Below are 24,266 nucleotides of genomic sequence, written 5' to 3' on the forward strand. Positions count from 1 at the left end.
ATACTAAGTGCCAGAGCAGGGCAATCCCCATATTCTTTGATTTGTCATCAGGTATCTTTCCCTCTAAGTCTGTCCAAGAATTCCATATGACCTGTAAAAATAGGACTTTTTTAGGTTTTTGTCAGATTATTGAGTTGTGTTTTTCAACTTGAGCTTTTATGTAAGCACGTATATAATTAGTTTCCGGACTTTAAAGATGGGCCAGTTCTCTGACATCTGTGTGGAAGTGTTCTGCATGAGCCTGCTCAGCTTTATTTTAGCAGCGTGCAGAAGGGTAAAGTGAGCCCCACCTTTTCAGTGAGGCCCAGAGTATTCACAGTAGCCCACCTGATATTTCCTTCTGTAGTGCTGAAGTATTGAAATTAGGTAAGAGGATGGGGCTTGGAGAATACAAGAAATATCCCTCTTTTCGCTAACTTTACTGGAAAACTTGCCAAGTTTTCCAAAAAGAGGAATCAGAAGAAAGGCCCAGCCGTTCTTCCCTGGCCAAGAACTACCAGCTCCTTTCATTTCTTTCAGGAAACTGAAATTCTGGTTGCTCATTCTGCTTCTTCCACCCTGAGTGGATTTAACTTGGCAATCCTATACCAGCTGTGCCCACTTCCTTTCCTTGGCTGTAATTGCTTAAACTTTAGGCACACTTTCCAATTTTGGAGATACTCCATTTATTTATCCTTAAAATGACCTCTTCAAAGTTATGTTGTCCGAAATAGCAATCAAAAGTTGTCTTTTTCTTTCCCTGAAATGAGACCTAGAGTATCTCTTTTGTCTTCCTTCCCTATTTGGTTATCAAAGGGTACTGGAAAATAGAAAAAAATACTTTGGGGGGATGTTTCTGGTACAGCCAGGGGTAAACTGACCAGAAGACCCATGAAGATGTCAGACGATTATGAAGTTGTAGTGGGGTAATGCATCTCCAGAAACATTCACTGATAAGGAACTGATGTTTATGTTTATTTTATCTTTTTATTTCTAGGCTCCTAGAGGAGACATTTCCATGAAGTGGTGTGAAATATTGCAGCTGTGTCTCAAATTGATTCCCCTTCTTCCTTTTATTTCCCTTCAGTGTGTTTAGTGCATATTGAACATTTACTATTCCACCTTAGACGGTACATACCTTTCGAGGTCTTGTTATCTCTTTGTACTGAGTTAAAATGTACAAATAGTACCGTTTTTTCTTTAGAGTTGTTGCTTCATTTAAAGTTACATCATCAACTGTGAGTAAACGCTGTCTCCTTCAAGTGAACAATGTGTGTCCATTTAGTGTCTACAAAACTCAAGAAGTAGTTAATAAGAAGTCAGTAGATTCCTATAGGGATGATTTGAATAGTTTCATGATTTGTTATGATTCAGACATTCCCTGAAATGAAAGCAACGAAGCCGTGTAAGATGGTTGGTACTCCCATGGGCAGTTCTCCAGGAAGACATCACATATTGGCCCTAAGGCCATAGCAGCTGTGGTGATTATCTGCAGAGCCCTCAGCTCTCTGTCCTCACCACAGATCCCTTCACTACCACTTCCATTTCTGTGCCTGCTGCACCGAAAGAGAGATGATGATACAGTAGCTCCCGTGCTGAGCATGGGAACATTTCTCCTTCTAGTGGCACAAGGATAGTGCTGACTGATGGACCTTTAGCCAAAAGCAAATGACAGAATACAGAGTTGGAAGCGACCAGAAACCACTCAATCCAACTCTCAGTGTGTTACATTTGAGAGAGGCAAAATGACAGATGACTAGGTGGGAGCAGAGCCAGAACTTACACATATCTGTCCAGATCATAGTCCAATATTTTACAATTCATTAATGCATTCATTTATTTATGCTTTTATTGAGTACATACTCCATGCCATTCAATTTGCTAGGCAATCAATAGGCAAATCAATTTGCTAGGCAATAAATATGAAAAAAACAAACATGGCCGTGGCATTCAGGTGTCTCTGGATGTGGGATGGGAGAATGACACAAAGAAACATTTGCAATTAGTGCATGCAGTGCTGTCATCGAGGTCTGTATGAGGGTTAGTGATGGCAAAAATAAGGACATGATCTACTTCCACTGTCATTGGAAGACAGTCCAGGAAAATACGTGTCACTGAAGACAGTCCAGGCCAGTTTCACAAAGAACAGGTTTCTTCTGCTAGACACAGAGGATGACAGAAGGGTGTTTCCTTGTTACTTAGAGGGAGGAGAGAAGGATTTTCCTATCAAAAGAAAGCAGTGTCTGAAAGGGTTTACTACTCTAAAGAAATGCATCATAAATCAAATTTGGAAAATTCTCGACTGTGTTTCTGGCTTTTCTGGTTATCCAACATTTTTCTATTTATTTTATAATAATAGTTTTTTTCATAAATGAGTATGTGTGCTCAGTAGCTGTTTGTGAAACACCTGTGGGAAAAGCCACGTTCAACCTTCCTCCACAATGCCACTCAGCTGTCTTTTGATTTCCATTCCCCTGACACTACCATTGCCCAAGTCCTTAATTGGATGTCCCTGGACTTTTGCAATAGCTACCTAAATGCTTTTTCCCCTCCAAGACTAAATACCACCATCTAATTAGTATTTTTAAAACTTTAACGAAGTTTACCTTTATTTGTCTTTCTTGGGTAATGCATTAACCTGACACAAAACTTTAACGTGCTAAAGAATGTACAGTATAGTGAAAAGCCACTCTCGATCCTTGTAACTCAGCCAGCCAGCTACCCTCTCCATTGGCAACCTCTGTTATTAGTTTGTTGTATATCCTTCCAGAGAAATTTTATAAATGTAAATTTTTATATAATTATTAGAAAAATAATTTCTCCCTAAAAGGGAGAAAAATAAAAAGGAGCATACAAAGCTCCTTACATAAAAGGGAGCATAGAGTAAAAACCATCTTGTAATTTGCTTTTTTTTCACTTATCAGTGTATCTTGGAAGTTTCCATATCACTACATAAAGAACTTCCTCATTCTTTATTTGGCTCCATTGTATTCCATTATCTGGAGGTACCATAGTTTATTCCGCCAGTTTCTAATTGATAGACATGTATGTTTTTCCCAACCGTTGCTATTATAAACAGTGTTCCATGTGCTGCAATTTCTTTATGGATATCGCTCATCTTAAAAAACACTTTTTGCCCAATGCCCACAGGACAGAGTACTTTATTTTGGCATTCAAAATCTTCTTCAATAAGGCCCCACATAACTTTCTAATCTTATTATCAGTATGTGCCAAAAGGAATTTGCTGCTTTATCCCAATGATTAAATTCAAGATCTTTTTCAAATACCTCTTCAATTCTCTCTTCAATACTTTCCCAAATGAACTGTCTTCTTTAGCCCCTGATGATAATATTTGTTGTTCTCTAAATGGCCCTCTGTTGTTCTCAGTCCTCTAGCTCTGAAGTTGTGTCTGTTCTCCTTGGCTCAGCTTGAGTTCCACCTCCTCTGGTGATTTTTCCATACTTCCTCAATCTCTACTAATGTCTTCTTCCTCTTAGAAACTCTACCCATGCTGTAATATGCTCTTTAGACTTAGAATGTGTGTGCATACATTCATGTGTATCTAGGCTTATGATGTTTCCTTCTAAATGTGTACATGTCCTCTTCGATCAGCAAGATTATGAGGTACCGAAGGTATTTTAGTATTTCATATACCTCTTTATGGCTCTCAAAATTACCCAGCACAGTTCCTTTTGCTATAGGTTTTTATTGGCTCATGTGTTATCCTTAAACATTCCAAAATCTTACCGACTGCTCTAAGCCAAAGCCCTCGTTGGTTCCCTTTCGCCTCCATGTTGATCCTGGAATGCAGAACGATGGCCGGTCAGCTGAGTTTTGCATTGCTCTTCTCTTACCTCACCAACGTTGGGTCCTCTTCTTAGCCAGATGGACCCACCTTGAGGATCCACACATGCCTTACATTTCTTGTTTCCATGATAACATACATACCATCTTTTCCAATAAGCTGTTCTATTTGTTTTTCTAAGTCATGATTCCCCAACCTCAGTGAAGCCTTTGTATTGTAAGCTTTTCTAGATTCTCCCCTGTGTTTCTAGTCGCTTTAATGTCTAGGAATAATAATAATGATAGCTGGTTTTATCAAGAGCTTTCTATGCACCAGACACATTAATTTGTGTGATCGCACAACCCAGAAGATAGGGAGGGACACTGCCCACAGTGTATTTATCGCATTCCACTTCTTATTGAACAATATGTAAATTTTATTTATCAGTACTTATTGTCAGATGGCCTTATGACCTATGTGTGGATTTGCCTCTTCTGATTTGTGGCCGGTACCCTTTATTTCCAGCTGCCTCACTGCCCTCCCAGGGTATGAGGGAGGTCGTACTTAAGGAAAGCAAACTCATTTTAACATTTTTCCAAAAAGATCATGGCTGATAAGGTAATTCTGTGCATACATATTCTGCAAAAATGATTTGTAGATTATTCACTTTGGGATTTTACATGTTTGTGCTGTTTTCCTTAAACCATAGATGATACTTTTGTGCTCTCCTTTCTCCTCTGTCAGATTGTAGACTTCTCAGATGCAGAACTTACTCTACACTCCCTGAAATTTTAAATTGCTAATTAACATTGTTAATACAAATTTTCCCACAAAGAATAGTTCAATTAATTAATTATTAATTTTGTATTGACTTCTGCTTTACTTTTTTCTTTTCTCATTTTTCAGGAAATCATTTGCCAGAAGAATACTGTAAGTATTTTTTTACTTAACCCTTCCAGACATTTTTAAAATCGTTTTTCACCCTTAACTAGTCTCTGCTATTCATTCTTTTCATCTGCACAAAATTTTAATTTCTATCTGTTTTTCATCTTTAGAGTTTCTGACATATCAATATAAATATGGTTATTTTATCTTATCTAAATATTTCTTTACAGTGAAATTTTATAATAATGGAGATGACACTGATATCTGTTTTTTAAATATGTTTTGGAAAAAAATTTCCAAAGTATATCCAATTTTGCGGAATTATGAATGACACTAAAATAGCATATATACACACGTAGTTATACACACATGTGTATGCATGTAATTATATATCTATATATAGATATCTATACATATATACTATATATACAAATTATAGATGTACATACACACATATATACACATACACATGTATATATGTATATATATGTGTGTGTGTATATATATATATATATATATATATATATATATATATATATATATAATCTATTTACCATCAATTTATCTGTAGAGATTGATTTAAGTTCCTAAATCTTGTATCTGCCTTTGAGAACATACTATAGAATTCCTACCCTCACACAGAATTAAACAAAAGTTAAAAGTGATAAAAATAAGTGAAGACATTTTTAAATGCATGAAGAAAAATGATAATATACAGAGAAATCAGCCTTCTTATGCCAATGGTTGTATTTTTCATTTTGTAAAGTAAGCCAGTATTTAAATACCTTAAAGAATGTATCTCTGCAACTTAGAGTGGAAATAATACACTATATAAAGATCTGCACGTGGTTTGATTTAAAACATTAAAAACACAATTGATAGTACTTCCTTAGATCAGAAATTAAAAAAACCTATGGTTAAGATTTTACCAGGTCGGAGACTCACTGCAGCATAAACAATGTTATCATTATAAACTCATCCTTTACATCTCAACAGGAAATGAGCAATTAGCCTTTCATGCATCGATTCAGTGTAATAGACTTTATTAAACAAACGTTGATTGAACATGTACCATGTGCCAGGCTTTGGGCTTGGTGCCATAAGAGATTGTCAGTAGGAGGTTGAAAGTGGAAACAACCATATTCTATAACTATTCCAGGAGACAACAAATGAGAAGTGCCAGAGGCTGGTTGGGGGAAAGGTCGATAAACAAATAAACAAACAAACCAATTAGAAAATTAACATAAGACACCTTGCTAAAGAGTGGTAACTAGTGTAACAAGTGGTCATGAAAGGCCTTTCAGAGTAAATAACATTTACCTGAGACCTGATTGGTAGAAAGGGCTAGTCATGCTCCACCATAGTTTGGATGTTTGGAGAAGCAGATTTATAAGATGACCTAATATTATATGTTATCAACAAGTTGCCACTGACTTGAATAAGCTGCTGTGTTGCAGGTACTGGGTGTCTTTATTAAAACGTAAGTATTTTGAACATACATTTCAATATGTTTGAATGCTGAGAGCATGTCTTCCTAGAAGCTTAATTCCTGTTCCACACACACTTTATGTACACCTTTATGACGTTTTTAAAAATTGAAAAACAGAATTGGTATTATTAAAAAAAAAGATAATTAGATAGAGTAAGACTAGATTTTGATCTGTAGGATTTTATAACCATGAAAGTAACCATGGGCCACAGAGATCAGCATTGTTATTTTATGGTCATGCCTTGGCGTTTTGAAATGTAAGGAAACGTGGTCTTTCTTCTTCCAAAAGCAAGTTTAACTATTTGAGAGTTAGCATGTTATTAATAAAAGGCAGTGGTTACACCGGAGATGTCTGTTCTGGATCACACAGTGGTTATTTTTATTTTGCTTTAGATTATTAGTTATTTCAAACTCAAGGTTTGGTAGCAATCTATAAATAAATTGCAGTGATGATATTTCTAAGTTATATGTGAGCCAACTTAGGAAATAAATGTTCCCATATTATTAATTTTCAAGATGTTGAAAAAGTGCTCTACCCATAGTTTGTATCTTTTTTAAAAAAATGCACCATCCCACAACCAACCCTCACACTTTCTCCCTACTGCATGCTCCCTGGGCTGTCTCTTAGCATCTATGTGCCTCCTACAGCTTATCAGCCTCACCATGTTGCCTCAGAAACATAGGGAAGAGACTCCAGAAAGTGCAGTGATGCCAGGAACTTAAGAAAACCTGAGCATGATGGGTATTTTCAACAAGAGTTCTGAAGCCTTTCTCCATGGGGTTTGAAGGAAGAGAGTTCCAGGAATCTGTTTTCCTCTGCTGTTCGTACAACTCTCATTTTTCTCCTTTTGCCTCTCCACTGCTCATCATACACCCAGACTTCTGATAGTTATTGTCTCCCAGAATTCATTTTACACAGATGCATTATTCCCCAATGCCCAGTATTTCGATAATGATGTATTGTATTTCATATCTTATACACAAATACACAGTAAGACTTCTGAGGATACGGAACTTTATCCAGTAGCAGAAGAAGAATATTCTGAAACTCTAATAGCACTTTGCTGGTTTATCAGCTTTTCATCTGTTTATACCTATTTTGTGCCTTAGATTTCAGAGCGTTTTGTTTTGCGATTTTGAGTTACAGTGCTTAGCTAAAACAGGAGTATTTGATTCTGTTGCTCTTTTATAAACCACTCATAGTTTAAGCTCTAGAAGCTTTGGAAAGCAGCCTCTTGATATGGGTGCCTTTTTCTGCCTCCGCAGTGGCTTTGGTAAAAGGATTAAATTGGTGCACATGCTGTATTGGATGGTGGTAACATTTTAGAAGCAAGATATGCTCATTTTCCCTCTTCCTGACGTGCCTTCCATTTATTGTTCCAGAAGAACTTGAGAAAGGAACAATTTCATGTTCTTGATTTAAAAATCAAACCTTACCCTCTGAAAGTTCTCATAGTTTAAATGGAAGTCAGGTCCAGTTTCTGCTTCATTACTGGGCACATAAGAAGTGCCTCAATACATAAAATGTTCATAAATAATTAAGTCTGGCTGTAAGGTCACGAGGTACTTCTCATCGGTTTGCTGTGTGACAGTAACTTGGCTCATGCAGGGTTCATGGAAGGTGACCTGAGGCAAAGGATTGGAGTGCCAGCATGTAAAGGCCACTAGGGAGGGTGTCCAATGCCCTTGCGATAATGGCATACCCGCTAGAGAAAGAGTCCCTGGGCTGGAGTCCCAAACACAGCACAGACCAACTGTGGGACCTCTCCAACCTGACCTGTTTCCTCCCCTGTAAAATGGAGACAATAGCACTTTCTTCAGTCGGTTGTGAATTTATGACCATTCATGCCCTGGCACATGCAAGTTGTAAATAAATGTTCTCATTAGTTAACTTCTAGGATCGGAGAAGTGATGTGTTGTTCTCCATAATGCTGATATGGCTCGGAACGGATGATCTGGACTCCCAAGAACAGTGATAAATAGAGTTTTCCACATCTCTTGTCCTGGTTTTCAGCCCTCTGCTTTTTTTTCTTTCTCCGAGGTTTTTCTTTTAGAGGTCTCTGCCATTTCCTTAGCTTCAACCATATCAAAGAATTCCCAGGTCTGTATTTTGGCTTGAAATTTTTTTTATGTGCCAATCACATATTTCCAATTCTCTTTTGGATATTTTCACTTTGGGTGTCCCACTGTCCTGAAATCCCAACCTCTCTAAATGTGAACATTTCACCCTACCACCCCAAACCCGACCTGAGCTGCTTGAAGTTTTTCTTGTATTTTAACTGGAAGTCAGGTTTTGTTTGATTCATTACCTGATAATATGACACGTGGCCCAGGCTGCAGTATGTTCATAAATAATTAAGTCTGGTTCTGCTTTCTGAATTCTTGCTTTTTGTTAATGATACCACCTTTTTTTTCTTTTTTTTTGAGACTCATTTAAGACTGTGGAGTCACCTTTGACTCCTTCTTGTCTGTAACCAGTGTGCAGGGCTAGATGATTCCTTCCTTTTGACATTGAATGCATGCGTCCATTGCTACTGCTGCCAATCTGGTCATGCTTTGTAGCTTCCGGCCTAATTTCCTCAAATCTTGTTTGTTTCTTGTTTAGTCCATTCTGTTTTCTTCCCAGAGTGTCAGCATGCACAGTTTTGCTTATGTTTTCTTTCTTGTTCTGAATCCGTCCATGATTCCCACTGCTCAGAATGTGTAGTTTAAAATCCTTAGCTTTGAATTCACTTCCCTTCCCTGAGACTTGAGCTCTGGTCAAACTTGTTTATTACTCAGAGGTGCCCAGTCCAATTTCCTCTTTCTTCTTCCCAGCTCTACTTTTGTTTGCACTTGGCATCATTCGGAACTGACAGAGGTCATGATGAGTGAGTAGAGAGTGGCACGGACTCAGATTAGAGAGAAAGGCAGAATTTGGGTAATCCAACCCTTGTAGGCTGTAGTGGCATGTTTTATCTTCAATCAAGAGAAAGGGGGGGTGGGGTTTAAGCAGCTGAGGGAAGTGATCTGATATAGGTTGTTAAAAGATCACTTTGATGACTGGGTAGAGAATAGATTGAAGAGCAAGAGTGGAAGCAGGGAGACCAGTTGATAGTGGTTCAGGCCAGGTATGCTGGTGGCATGGTCTATGGTGCTGGCAAGAAGATGGAGGAAAATGGACAAATACTAGATGTATTCTGGAGGTAGACTAGATAGGATTTTGATAGGATATGGGAGATAAAGGAAATGGAAGCATCAGGGAGAAGTTCTGGGTCTCTAGTTTTAGTAACCGGGAGACAAATGGAGCCATGACTGAGATAGAATGGCCCAGAGGGGAGCAGCTTTGTTCTGGCATCAGTCACAGCGTAGCCTGTCATGTGGGCAGGCCTTAAATGTTAGCTTTTGATATTTTAATGTATGTGTGCTGTGTCTCTCTGACTAAATTTTAAGTTCCCTGATGGCTCAAGGCCGTGTTTTAAGCTACTGTGTTTTTCCTACAGCATATATCGTTAACTCCTTCACCATGAGAGATGGCGAAAAAATATTTAACTGATTGATAGAAACTGTGCTTTACTGTTTTTTGTATCATCTGTAAGTCCTAATTATTTGAAGTACGTAGTTAAAGAATTGGAGGAAATTTCCATTTTCATAGGTCATAAGTAAGAAATGAGTTTTTTCTAAAATTCCCCTTCACGTTCAGTATTCTTATTTACAAAGACTTGGGATTACATTAGTGTGGAGTCGACAGACTAGCTCACCACCTCCTGATGCCTGCTCTCCCCACAGATGTGCACTGGGAACTACACGTTTGTTCCTTACATGGTGACTCCACATAACAAGGTCTACTGCTGTGACAGCAGCTTCATGAAGGGGCTGACAGAGCTCATGCAACCGAACTTTGAGCTGCTTCTTGGGCCCATATGCTTACCTCTTGTGGATCGTTTCATTCAACTTCTGAAGGTGGCACAAGCAAGTTCCAGGTAAAGTTTAATAATGCCATTTGGTGATAATAGTGAAGTGTCATTCTACTTTATTTGTGCGTCTGATCAGATTTCTTAGACATAGTATGCCACGAAGAACCAGGCAAAAATACATATAGCATCCTCTAAGTGGATAAAATAGATGCCAGTAGTCCAAATGTTACATTTTATTCATTTAGTCACAAAAAAAACTTGAAGTCGAAAAAAAAAAAAAGACTGCCAAATCTGTTACAGTGTTGGTAGAGCTAAAAATATATTCAAAGTACAGAAACATTGTCCAAGTCCATGTCCAGGGACTTTTAGTGTAAGGACAAAACTGCAAAAATTGCTGAGAGCACTATTATATTTTGTTTAAATACATTATATGGTTTCTTACTTATTTTTATTATTAGGTTAGTGCAAACGTAATTGTGGCTTAAAAGGTTAAAAATAATTGCAAAATATAAAAAATTGCAATTACTTTTGCACCAACCTAATATTTTTAAGAACAGTCATGTGTGTTGTTAAATAATGATGCTGAATCAGAAAGTAAAGGTTATATTATGTTCAAATCATAGGCACACCTAATTTATTTAGAACAATTTATACTCAAAGCCATAAAATGAAAAATAAACTTTAGGCATTTTTAGTGGTACCTGCAGGTTTTTGGAAGGTTCATTAATGTAGATATCTACCTTTAATTCTTTCTGAAGCAAGGCAGAGTGTTAAAATAAATACAGGACTCCCAAATTTCACAATAATGCTACTTATGTGAGGTATTCATTCTGTGCATCTTAATGAATTGAAAGCTACAAATGCTGCAAATGTCATTCATTTCCTTATAAAATTATTGCTTTTCTTTGAAATCTTTTCTGGTACGTATTAAGTCTTTGACATGTGTGTTTTCCCAACAGCCAGTATTTCCGTGAATCTATACTCAATGATATCAGGAAAGCTCGTAATTTATACACTGGTAAAGAATTGGCAGCTGAACTGGCAAGAATTCGGCAGCGAGTCGATAATATTGAGGTCCTGACAGCAGATATTGTCATAAATCTATTACTTTCCTACAGAGATATCCAGGTGAGACGATGCTTAAAATCTTTTTCATTTAGTATATTGGAGATATAAGAGAGTACTAGAGTCAAATTTCAGTTAACTAACAAGGCATTCATGTTAGCACACATAATTTTTTAGTCTCTCCTATGCTTTCTGTCCTGAGATTTTATGATAAATGAAATAGACTCCTATGAGATATCAATCGGTGATTATGAAAAGACTTTTATGGTAAAGGTCTGACTTTTTCCTCCAAAAGGACAAAAAGAAAAATCTGCCTGCATAGCTAACCCTTGGATATCCTCTCTTCTATTCTGTTAGCCTCAGGCATGCCTGTCAATAAGCAAAAACTTTGTTTTTTAATAGAAAAATAGCACAAATTTCTAGAGCGTTGTGGACATATCTCCATTGATATTGTGTTGCTTGAAATTAATAGTGCAAGATCTAACTAACCAGAAGCAAGAAATATTCGATTGATTGATTATAAAACTAATTAAAATGGTTTTTAATATTTCAATTACAGTTAACATACAATATTATATTAGTTTCAGCTGTGTACTGTAGTGATTAGACATTTATATAACTTACGTAATGATCACCCCACAGCATTATTATATTGTTGATTATCTTCCCTGTGTTGTACTTTACACCCCCGTAAAAATAACTGTTAAAACCTGTAATGTACAACAAACGAACATGCCACGTTATTTTTACTGACATGTTCTAAAATTGTAAAAATGTGGTAGAAAGAAACCCCCTTTGAGTTGGGGATTTGCTATTAGATTTTGATGGTAAAATTTAAGTGACTTCTGGTATCTTATTCCCAGGCTTTCAAGCCTGAGTAAAGCTTCGTGTGAACAGAGATTCATATACGTGGAGAGGTGTGGCACTTAGGATCCCAAGATTAGAGTAGCTTACTCAGGTTGAAAGTAAACCATTTTGTTACGTAGAATTTCAATCAATTGCTCTATATCCATGATATTTTAGAAATTATTTCCCTGAAAATAATTGTTAGGACACTACATACCAGGAATCTGGCTCCATGGAGAAGTAAACTACCCATATGTAGACCATACAGTATGATCATGCTAGATGGTTTATTGTTTTCTGGTCAGGTGTGGTAACTCTACATTTCTAATATTTTTATGTATGCACTCCAAACCCTTTCTTTAAAAAAAAAAAAGAAAAATAGAACAGTTTCTTCTTGGTTTTAGATTTTTCAAAGTATTCCTTGGATTCTAGTTGTTTTTTGTTTTGTTTTTTAATGCCCTACTAACATTAAGTTATCTGGTTGTCAAAAAGCATTTCATTGTCAGAACTTTTCTCCTCATGGTTTAATTCTGTACTGTTGTCTTCTTTGAAAGGACTATGATTCTATTGTGAAGCTGGTAGAGACTTTAGAAAAGCTGCCGACCTTTGATTTGGTCTCCCATGATCATGTGAAGTTTCATTATGCATTTGCACTGAATAGGTAAGAAGGAAACTTTCCCATTTGCAATGTGCCAACATATTATGTTTTAACCTGCATATTCTTTCTAGGGTGTGTTTTTGCTGTAGCATGGCAAACACGCCCTGTTAGAATATAATGTTAATATTTCCACTTCAACCATATAAAATATAGAAAGCATGCATTCTGATTTTTTCCTGGTTTTTTTTTTTGTCAGTAAAAAAAAAGATCCCCACTGTTTATATATTTAAATCTTTAAATCTATAAATTCTGTTTTTTCTCTGTCAAAGTTTGTATCTGCTATTTATATATATTTTTTATTTTTTTAAATGACATGAAGACGATGTTATCTTTAAGCAGATCTATTCAATACCAAATGGTTATTCATACAAAAATCGACTAACATAGAACGAGGGTAGTTATATCTAGGTGAACATATTCTTAACCAGAGAATATTTTCATTGGGACTGCTCTGAACACAACTAATTATAATCAGAATTCTGTTGGCCGCATTTTAGGTCATGTGTCCGGGAATTTTCTAGGAGTAGGACTAATACTGCTGCTTCTAGTCCTGCGTCTGTGCCTATGGCACACACCTCAGTGCCACTTTCTATCCAGAGTCACCATGGAGGGCCATCCTTGCTCTGGCCGTGGACAGGCCTCAAGCACTGCACTGTCCAAAGCTTAGTTAGTTTGCTGTCCTCTTCATGGTGAATAGTTGAATATACATGTAGTTACCACAACTGAAGAGAATGATAAAAAAGAAAAATGGAGGGGACATCGTGACTACTGAACACTTGCCATGCGTCACTGAAGACTTCTTTATTTATTCAGCCATTCCTCCAACGGAAGCCTTTTTTTTTCATGACTCATAATTAGCATGTGACAAAACTCAGGCTCAGCCCCAGATCAATCTGGTGCTGATGTCTGGGTTCTTCAACACAAGGTTCTTTTACCTCCATCTACAAGGAGAAAAGCCAGCATGCTGTCAACCAGAGATTGTTTCTTTCCTTGTTTATCCACCCAAACTTGTTAACTTTATCAATAAATGTACAATAAAAGTATATTTTATCTCCCCATTTGTTAAACATCGTTTTCTTTAGATTTGACAGAGTGAGGTGAGACCTTCAGAGATTACCTTCTCCGACTGATTTTCAAATAAGTTCAGAAAGATGGAATGGAATATGTTCTATTTTGAAATGAAAAATGAAAGTCCATAAAAGCCTCTTATCTTTTTCTTTGTTCATCTTTACCTTTCCTAAAACAGAATATCATGAATTGATAAGCATATTTGTATGAAGCATTAGTCTAACCTCACAGTATTTAGAACAAAGTAAAAAAAAAAAAAGCAAAAAAAGGAATTTCATAGACAGGAAGATATAAAGTAGTAGTTGAGAATAGAAATAATGTTTTAATAACAGTTTTAGTGAAATATTCATATTCCGTGTAATTCACCCATTTCAGTTGTACAATTCAGTGTTTTTTTTAACATCTGAACTGAGTTCTGTGACCATCAACACAATACATTTTAGAACATTTTCACCACCCCAGAAGAAACCCCTACCACTAGCGGTCACCCTTCCTCCCCCCCCACTCCTCCCCAGACCTAGGCAACTACTAATCTACTTCTGATCTCTATAGATTTGCCTATTCTGGACATTTCAAATAGAGTCATACAATATGCAGTCTTTTGTGAATGGTTTCTTTTACTTTGCATAATGTTTTCAGGGTCTATCAAATAACTCTTAGGAGAATTTTTATCTGGTTTTAAGCATCGTTTATATGTACTTGCTATTTTAAAATGAGCTTCATAAAATAGCTTCCTTAGATAATTAATTGGTCACACATAGAAATTAGGAGACTTGGGTTAAAGTTGGTTTGTTGGTATCATCTATGAATTAATTTGTTCAGTGTTTTGGAGCAAAAGTCATTAAATAATGTCAGAGTTCTGTCCCTCTTTGGATTAGTTGACTGCCCCATTCAAGGTCACCTAATCTCACTCCACCAACTTGAACGTGGATATAGACTGCAGGGAAATTGAAGTTCTATGGTTGGATAAGTACAAATCCATCACCATTATCAGAAAAAAAAAAAAAAAAACACCTCAAAAGAAATTTTGTTAAACCCAGGAGACATGCAATAGGATCAAAACCAGAAAGGCTTTCCCCTTATCCCCAACCCCCCTCCCCCACACCCATCTAACAGTGTGAGGGATATAAATGATGAAAGTCTAAGTATTACCTTGTCTTGTACACCTGAAACTAATAAATAAATAAATAAATAAATAAATAAATAAATTTAAAAAAAAAAACAAAAAAAAACCCAGAAAGGCTTATGACAGAGGTTTACAGAGGACTCTAAAAATCTAATTGTTGTTTTTATTCTGCGAAGCTTCGCAATGTGAATCAATATGCTAAATAGAGATTTAAAAAGGTAATTGACCTATATTGTTTCTGTAATCTATACTGAAACAAGGTTGTTTTCTTTCCCTACCTTAGAAGAAATCTCCCTGGAGATAGAGCAAAAGCTCTTGATATTATGATTCCCCTGGTGCAAAGTGAAGGGCAAGTTGCTTCAGATATGTATTGCCTAGTTGGTCGAATCTACAAAGATACGTTTTTGGACTCTAATTTCATGGACACTGAAAGTAGAGACCATGGAGCTTTTTGGTGAGTATATAGGATAAGATACTTACTTGAGAAATCCACAACAGAAAAAAATTGTTTGCAAATTAAAGTGTTAAATTGTTATTATTTAGATTGCTTATTAAAGTATTAAATAAATCTTAGAATTTATAGCTTAGTAAACGACTTTGATGAAATTCATTTAATATGACAGTAAATTGGGGTAAATTGGATGAAAAGATAATTTAATAAAAATTTTAAATAGATATTTTAGATATAATATATAATATAGTAACAAAATATTTTGGGTATAATTTATAACATTTTATAGAAAGACATGAAAGAAGACCTGAATGAATGGAAAAACACACCAAGTTTGTGGGTGAGAAAAATTGATATTTTTAAAATGAAAATTCTTCTCAGCAGGGCTTTTCATATAATTTGACAAATGGATTCTAAAATTTATTTGAAAAATAATGGGCAAAAAATAGACAAAGTAATTTTGGAAAAAAAGGTGGAAGGACTTGCTCTAGCAGATAACAAGACTTACTATAAAGATATAAAAATTAAGATATTGCAGTATGAATATAGACATAGAAAAATAAAACACTGGAAAGAAGAGAGCCCAGAACAGACTGAGATAAATATGAGACGAGACAATGACAGAGTAGGGAAACCATGGACCAGGAATAGACAGACTCTTAAGGAATGGTACTGGGGAAATTGACTTATCTGCTTATAAAAGTAAAATTGGATCCCTATTTTAAGCTCTGTACAAAAAATGAAATTCAAGTGAATTAAAGGCCAAAATATGAAAAAAAATATTTTAGAATAAAGTATACAAACTGTATTTGTGACTTAAGAAAAAATGTCTTAAAGAAGGCTTAGAAATACCATAAACCATAAAAAGAAAAGATTGGGACACTGGAGTGCATAAAGTTTGCTTCCGCTCATCAAGGTTCTGGCTTTCGGTAACGGCAGAGTGGGTTCTATTGCACTGAGACTCTTTCCAATAACAAAGAGAAATGTTGGAAAAAAACACTTAAAAGTTTGAAAGCACCAAAGAGTGACTTAGTAGTCATGAACTAGAGAGGCTTTGATCCTTGGATGAAGGAGACTACATTGGGTAAGATCCATATTAAACAGCTCTTCCCGTGGGGGCACTCCCTGCACTGGAGGGCACAGGGCAGATAGAACTCAAGAAGAAAAATCAGTGTTACTGGTCTGAGGAGTCAGTTTGAGACTGCCAGAGTGCCGGGAAATTGAGTGGGATATCCCCTAAAGGAAGGAGCCATAGAGAGAGCACCTCAAAATCTGTATATAAACTCCCCTTCAGTTCTTGGCTGACTCTTACTGTGCATGTGTGGGGTAAAACTCAGCGGACCCCAGGTGGAAAATAGAGTCTCGAAGACTAAAAGAGCTGAACAGAGATTTCAGCAGCTGCCCAATGCAGGAGAGACAGATTTTGGAGTTTGAACCTATTCTCATGGTTGTGGGAGAAATTTTTATGACCACTTAGAGATTTTGTCATTTTCAAGGAAAGTTGACAGCTAGCCTACCCTAGATCTAGCAGATCTACTCCTAGTTATATACCCTAGAGAAACTCTTGAAGTTTCTCTCTATAAGAGTGTCAATTAAAAAAAAGAAAATCTAAAGATAAAGTTGAGCAAAATAAGCAAAAGGCAGAAGGATGCAGAGTATGATATCCTTGACAGAAGCTTTACAAACAATCATACACAGCTAAGAGAAGTGTAAATGCATGAATGCGTATTATAAATTCCCAGTTCAGTATAATGGTTATTAGTGGGGAAGGAGTGGAAAGAGATCATGGAGAGATTCACATGCAGTTGCAAGAATATTTAAAACGTTTTATGTCTTAAGCTGAGTGATGGGTAGATAGGGGTGTTGTTTATATATTATTCATTTGTATTTCTTAGTATTCCTAAAACACGCCTAAATTATACTTGATTTAAAAAATGTATATTAAAGGAGGTTGACGTAGTTCAGGAGTTCCTCAATGATAGCTGTAAAGTTTTTAAGTTGTGGAACAGAAATCTCAACTTCCTCAGTCTGATATCATTTTAGCAGTTCAACAGGGGACTAAAATGGTGATAATGGATTATAACCAGGGAGGAAAACTTGGGAACAATGATGACCTAGATCTTCATGGAAAGCTTCAGTTTGGATTTTTAAATTTGTATTATAAATTTTTACTAAACTCCAGAGAGTTTTACAGTTTCTCTTAACCAAGTTTTTTGTTTGTTTTGTTTTTGTTTTTTTCTGTTACAAAAGAGGAATGCAACTATGCAGCCTTTCTCTTACTGGAAGATTTACACTTTAAGAAAATTCTTAATTGTAGGAGGATTAGAATCTGAAATTTGGAAGCGTTATGCCAGTAACGGATATGACGGTGATAATGAAATGCATAGGTAATCTTTAAAGTCCTGATTTTCACGGTCAGTGAGTTTAACTGGAAAACATTTCCTACGAGCATCATGCACAGGAATAAAATAGAAATGTTTTCCCACTTGAAAACCAAACAATTTAGACTACTGAGAGCTTTCAAGGTCACATAAAGTTCAATTCAGTCAGGACCAGAGTATTTTCTGGTTGTGTATTTGTTTTAACTTTCTATGCTTCCAGAGTCTGGCTCCTTTTTTATGGTACCCATTTAGCAGAGGAGCTTTAATTGTCTCTCAAAGGAGCTTTGTGTTCAAGGGTTTCAGGTCGAATTGAAGATGTCAGAATTTTTATAGCTTAAAAAGCTATCCACTAATTTCCTAGTAAGAAGAGGGAAAGCTGTTAGAGCTCAAAGCCTTTTAATGGGAGGGTCCTTAGGAAGTTGATCTTGTGTGTCAGTCACTGATTAATTTGATTACTTATCCATAACCCGCCATTATCATCATTATATCCATTTGCCCTAAGGGTTGCTAAGAAGGCTTTCTCCCCCATTTGAAGATGAGTGTTTTTTCATGCCCTCGCAATTGTGAAGCTATTGGGTATTTGTTAGTATTTTGATCCAACTCCCACAGTACTGCAAACACACTCATTCGAGTTGGTGAGTTGGCATCGTCCCTAACCTCCTTTTCTGTTAAAGCTGAGAACTCAAAGCGTGTTGTCCAGGTGCTGACACAAAGGGTGTCACTGAGGTTGTTAGGCATCTAGCCAGACTTACCCAGGATTCCACGTTTCCTGTGTCATGGGTCTCAAAGGGATGTTTCAACTGATGTTTCTGAACCATAATCCTCTGAGTTTTCACTTGTCAAATGCCAGCGCTGGGAAAAGGAGTGGGACATTGTGGCCAGTAGTCAGTCCCTCAGGCTTCTTTCCATGGACACGTTCCACGGCCTGAATCATTTTTTTGTTGGTTTGAATAGACAGCGATCTACTGACCATGGAAAGTTTAAGGATAAGATCTTTAACCTAGTAGGAAAAGAGCCCCTCGGCAGTTGTGACTACAGTGGCCTTAGAACTGTTTCTTGCAGTTTCCCTTTCCAACATCTTTACAGAGTGAGATGTTTCTGCTCCACATTAGAGGGAGAAAGTTTTATACACTGCCCGCTGCATCTGGTACAAGTACGGTACCAAGGTACCCTTTTACTTCTAGGGTGACCCTGTAATGCAGGTCTAACTTCTGAGAGGTGTACTTGGGGGCTCAGAATGCAAAAATAGAAAATAAGAAAAATGTGCATGTTTTAGATTTTTTAAGTTTGGAAAATTGTGATATGTTGTTAGAACAAACTTTTGTTACAGAATCTTATCTGGGAGAGAGGATGAGTTGTGCGAAAATAGAAAATAAGAAAAAAAGTGTATGGTTTAGAATTTATGAAGTTTGCAGAATTGTGGTATGTTAGAAACAAACTTTGGTTGTTGAAGCTTACTGGGGACAGAGGGTGAGTGGTTGAAATAAACACATCCTGCTGATTCAAGCATTAAAAAAAGAGTTCTCTAACATTGAATGCTTTCCCTTGTCACTTCCTTAGTTATTTTTGTTCATTGAAGCTCTTGTGGATGGCTAAAATAATTCTATTTCTTCTGTATTTAAATTTCTATAATCCAGGTTAACGTGTGAAAAATGCCTTTGTGATCTGTAAGTAATGAAACTGAGTTTAGCTTTTAGTTGTTAAAACACTGTAGCTTTCTACCATAGCAGTTCCATATACAGTTAAATATAAGTTAAAGAAAGCAGCAGTGCTGCCTGTCACAAGTGATGTTTAGAGGAGATTTTGGGGCAGCTATAGGAAAAAGCAAGAGGAGAGACAGAAGCTGGGAGGATATCCAGCGTTCAAAGTATGAAATATTGTGACCCAAGAGTCTAGACTTACATCCTAAAAAAAGGCCACAGAGTTTCTGAAGTGACAGTCTTAACTGGAATGACCCAGGGGAATATTATGGTCCATGACTTCGAGGGACGTGGAAAGTTGATTGCCAAGTTGATCTCCACATTTTTTTAACCTAATCTAACAAAGAAATAACCACAAAATGGTTATGCTGAATTTATATGCAGTATGACTTACTTAGAACATTTTGTTATATGCAGTATTTGTTCAATAGATAGAAGTAATAATCCCTTAAACCTTAGAGTTTACACAAGGTTTTTATATGTTATTAACTATTAGAGGCGTATAAGGACCTTGTAAAGTAGGCGAGGGGGACATCTTTCTTCCTATTTTACAGCTGAGGCAATTGAAACTCAAAGAACTTAAAGAATTTCTTGATGTCCTGCGACTGATAAAATTTCAAGTCTAGTTTTCTAAGATCCAGTGTTGTCTTTACTACATTCCAGGGTCAGACACTTCCAGGAATGTCTTTACTGTTTTGTTGAAGAGGCATGGACTTGATGAAAACTGACATAAGATAAAAGTTGACTCAATATTTGGAGACAGTGTAATCTTAGGCAAATTACTTAACCTGTAGGAAATTCTGTTTTCTTATTTAAAAAAAAATAATAATAATACCTAGCTAGATGAATTAACATGCTTTTAGGATCCTGCAAGTAGCAGAATACTTTACTCCAAAGGGCTTAAACAGTAAGAAAAGGTATCTTCTAAAACATGAAATCCAGAAATAGGGCTGGGTCTGGCACAGGTTGAGTCAGCAGCTTTAAAATGTCAGGCCAGTTCTATTGCCTCATTATTGCTGTGGGTGCTCTGCCCTCAGTCTGGCCTTCTTAGGGTTGCAAGGTGGCTGCAGCCATTCCAGGCATCAATCCAGTATAGCTACACCAAGGTCTGGAGTGAAAAAGACACCATCTTTTCTGTATTTGTTTCTTAGGACTGAGAAAACACACTCATAAAAACCTACCCCTGACTTTCCTTCCGTGTCTTTATGCTTCTAATGTTTCATCATCAGCCCAATACCACACAAATCAAGAAGGACGAGATGATTACAATTGGCTCAGATTGATCACTTTAGGAGAAATGAATGTTCTGTTGTAAAGATTTAAATGAAACAACCTATATTGAAGTTCTAGCAGAGTAGGCATTTGGTGTTACATTCTTGGTATATAATACGTACATGAAAATATTTTGTATTTCCCTAGAGATTGTTCTATTTATCCATGTTCAAAATGGACATGAACTAGATTAAATTTCCCTTTTCCTCAAACATTCCTAAGAGTTTTCTTTCTCTTTCTGGATCTAGCCGCACATGTTAACTAATGAGGGAAAAGTTATAGAGTCTGTATCCTTTTTTCACAGGCCTCGTTTGAATTTAATGGCTGTGATGGTATCACATGGGATAGGTGGTGTCTACTTACAATCATATTTGGTTTTAAAAATGATGGTAGTCTCATTCTTAAGGGGAGATATGAAGTCATTTTCAGAATTTTGAAAGGAAATTACGTGCTTGTATTATCGTAATCTTGTCTCTCCTGGTGTAATGCCAAAAAAGATCCATAGCCAGGAAATTAAAAGCGTAAGTCTGTTTTTAACATTAATGTGTTCATTTTTCCATAGTAACTTGGGAAAGAACAGACAGCCTAGCCTTATCAACTAATTTTCTTTTACGTCAGTGACAGTGCTGTTCAAACAGTAATATGTGCCTAATAACAATTTAGTTTTTATAATATTAATGGGGTTGGCTTTACTTTGGAAGAGTTATGTAACAAACCAATCAAACTACAAATAAAGACCAACATCTATTTTCCACTTGCCAGATTAGGCCTTTTTTCTTTTTCTTGGCTTCAAGATATCTTTCTCTGTTATCTCTGTTTCCATTGCCCTCCTTACCCCCCAGAGTTTTATCTCACCATCCTTCTATTGACATCATTTTTGTTTAGTTCTTTTTGTGTCTACTAGGTGAGTTTCCCAATGAGGAATGATTTTTATTTTTAGTACACAAAGTCTGAAGGGTTCTTAGTAACTCATCATGACACCCAGCTCATTGGCGTGCAGATGTAGATGGCTCCTAAGGGACTAGCAGTTCCAGGATGACCTGGAGACTTGGGCGAAACACACAGTGTGCCCACGGTTGCTTTGTAAACAAACACCCTGGTACATCGGTCTGATGCCTTGACCTTGATTTAATACTGGCATTCAGCAGATGATAGATTGGATGAAGCTCTGTTATGGCATGACCAAGTTGAAGTCCAAGAATGGTAATTATTTAATGTCACTGGGAAGTTTTCTAGTGGCTTACAAGTACTGAGCACCTAAGGAGGGCTCCTAAGGTTTGCTTTATGTAACCTAGTTGTCAGAGGGGTGAGTGAGAGAACTAGGTGTTTGCCAGGCATTATGATGAAAAGGAAGGAGAATATGGAAGAATAAAGGTGATTTTACCCGGTGAACTAAAGCCATCATTTCCACGCCCGGCTGAACATTAGAAGTGCTTGAGGAGTTTTTTTACAATACTGTTTTTCACCCCTGGAAATTCTGCTCAGTGGATCCATTTTATTGAATAGATTAATCATAAGTGATAATATGTCTGTTCCCTTTTTTATTAAATGTTTAGATTCCCCCCATATTTTGTTGTCACACCCTTCCTCCTAAATCTTTACTGTTCTTCATATCCTTAAATATTTGATTAAATTTAAAACCCTGGCCCCACCTTTAGCTCCCATTTAGAGCACTCTAAAACGGTCTCCTCCCATCTTCCCAACCTTCTTAGAATATGTGTTTTGCATTTTCATTTGAGAGAACTGGCAGTTATTGGAACAGTAAGTTTAGATTGGTCGTAAACACATGAAAACCATTCATTCTCGGAAGCGATCCATTAAGTGCACATTAAAATCCTGAGCTGTGCTATTTTTGTTGTGATCAATTAGCAAAGACCAAAAGGGATGAGAATACTTTGGCATGAATGGATGTGATGTCAAAGTGTCTCTCCTACCCTCCCCTTGGGAATGTGACCTGGTAAGACCTTTCTGGAAAGCAATTTGGCATTATGCATCAAGAGCTTTGAAATAATTCATATTCTTTAATCCTGTTAAGTCCTTTGGAAACCATCCCAAAGAAACAGCACTATAGAAACAAAGATATGTTTACAACAATGTTCACTATACTGAATTTTATGGTAACTAAAACTTGGAAGAAACCTGAATGTTCAACAGTAGGGAAAATGTTAAATGAAGGATGACATCCCCATGTGACGGACTATCATTCATTCAGAATTGGAGGGGGTTGATGTTAAAAATATACATAACATAAAACAACCATTTTAATTGTGTTTAAGTGTACAATTCAGTGGCATTAAGTACATTTGCACTATTGTACTACCATCACTGTCCATCCACAACTTTTCTCACCTTGCAAAACTCAAACCCTATACTTATTAAGCAATTTCCTATTCTTCCCTCCTCCCAGGCCCGGGCAACCACCATTTTATTTTCCGTCTCTATGAATTTGACTACTCTAAGTACTTAAGTGGAATTATACGGGATTTGTCTTTTTTGTGACTGGCTTATTTCACATAGCACGATGTTCACAAGGTTCATCCATGCTGTAGCATGTGTCAGAATTTCCTTCTTTATGCCTGAATTCTTGTATTTATACACCACATTTTGTTTATATATTCATCCGTCAATTCTACCTTGTGGCTATAGTGAATAATGCTGCTATGAGCATTAGTGTACAAATATTTGTTGGAGTTCCCTGCTCTCAATTCTTTTGGGTATACACTCAGAAGAAAATTGTGGTTAAAAAATATCTTTTTAAGTAGTAATATGCATCATAATATACCAAATTAAAGAAACAGATTATAAAAATAGCCTGATTTTTTTTTGGGGGGGGGGAGTATTCTCATAGTAATAGAACTGGAATAAGATAGATAGAATTTGGGGTTCTTTTATTTTCTTTCTGATTTTGCTATTATAATAAGGAATATATATATATATATATATATATATATATATATATATATATATATAAATATAAATATAAATAAGTACTTGGAATTGAACAAACCGCCCCACCCCACCCTACCCCTTTCCACTGCCATCTCCAGATGAAATCAACAGAATGATCTGGCACTAATTTTCTTCTCATCTTGTCCTGCTTTGCCTCGGGGTTATTTTATGAGTGATAATTTCAGAAATATCCCTAGAGATGTAAAGCACCATGAAATTCTAATTTAATTACTTCTCACAGAAAGAATCACAGCTGTTAAATCACAAAAAAATGAAAAATTACAGCTAAATAGAAAGAACTCGACTTGAGCTTAGTTTCTTCTTTGATGGAAAGTAGATGTTTTTAGAACTAATCAATTCAAGAATATTTCCTTTATTACTGACTTTGTTGAACATCTTTAGTGCAGCTGCAAAAAGTGACCTAAGTCTTTATTATAAAGACTTCATCATTCCCGTCATAATCAAGTACTTATCTCATTTTATTTATTTATTTGTTTGTTTGTTTTTATATTTTTTTTAAATTAGTGTCAGGCACAAAACCTCTTTTAGAGCTAGCTTGCAATTAGGTGCCAAGTAGACTGCTAATAATAAGACAACCCTTGGACAAAATCTGTTGCTTTGAAAGCTTGAACGAGAAGCTTACATCTTTTCAATCTAATGGTGAATCAAAGAATACAAATTATTTACCCTTTTCTACAAATATTTAGTATGAAAATA

At 36.3% G+C, this 24,266-nt stretch overlaps 1 protein-coding gene across 1 annotated transcript in view; it reads left to right on the forward strand.

The window, feature by feature from the left end:
- Positions 1-24,266, forward strand: part of MAP3K5 (mitogen-activated protein kinase kinase kinase 5) — a 178,298-nt gene that overhangs the window by 65,117 nt on the left and 88,915 nt on the right. Inside the window, exons 3-7 of the mRNA XM_081044707.1 lie at positions 4,670-4,693; positions 9,906-10,099; positions 10,993-11,161; positions 12,499-12,605; positions 15,080-15,250. Of these exons, the coding sequence (XP_080900833.1) occupies positions 4,670-4,693; positions 9,906-10,099; positions 10,993-11,161; positions 12,499-12,605; positions 15,080-15,250 (665 nt within the window). The remainder of the gene's footprint in view (positions 1-4,669; positions 4,694-9,905; positions 10,100-10,992; positions 11,162-12,498; positions 12,606-15,079; positions 15,251-24,266) is intronic.

Source organism: Rhinolophus hipposideros, assembly GCF_964194185.1.
Source record: "Rhinolophus hipposideros genome assembly, chromosome: 3".
In the NCBI taxonomy this organism is placed as follows: domain Eukaryota; kingdom Metazoa; phylum Chordata; class Mammalia; order Chiroptera; family Rhinolophidae; genus Rhinolophus; species Rhinolophus hipposideros.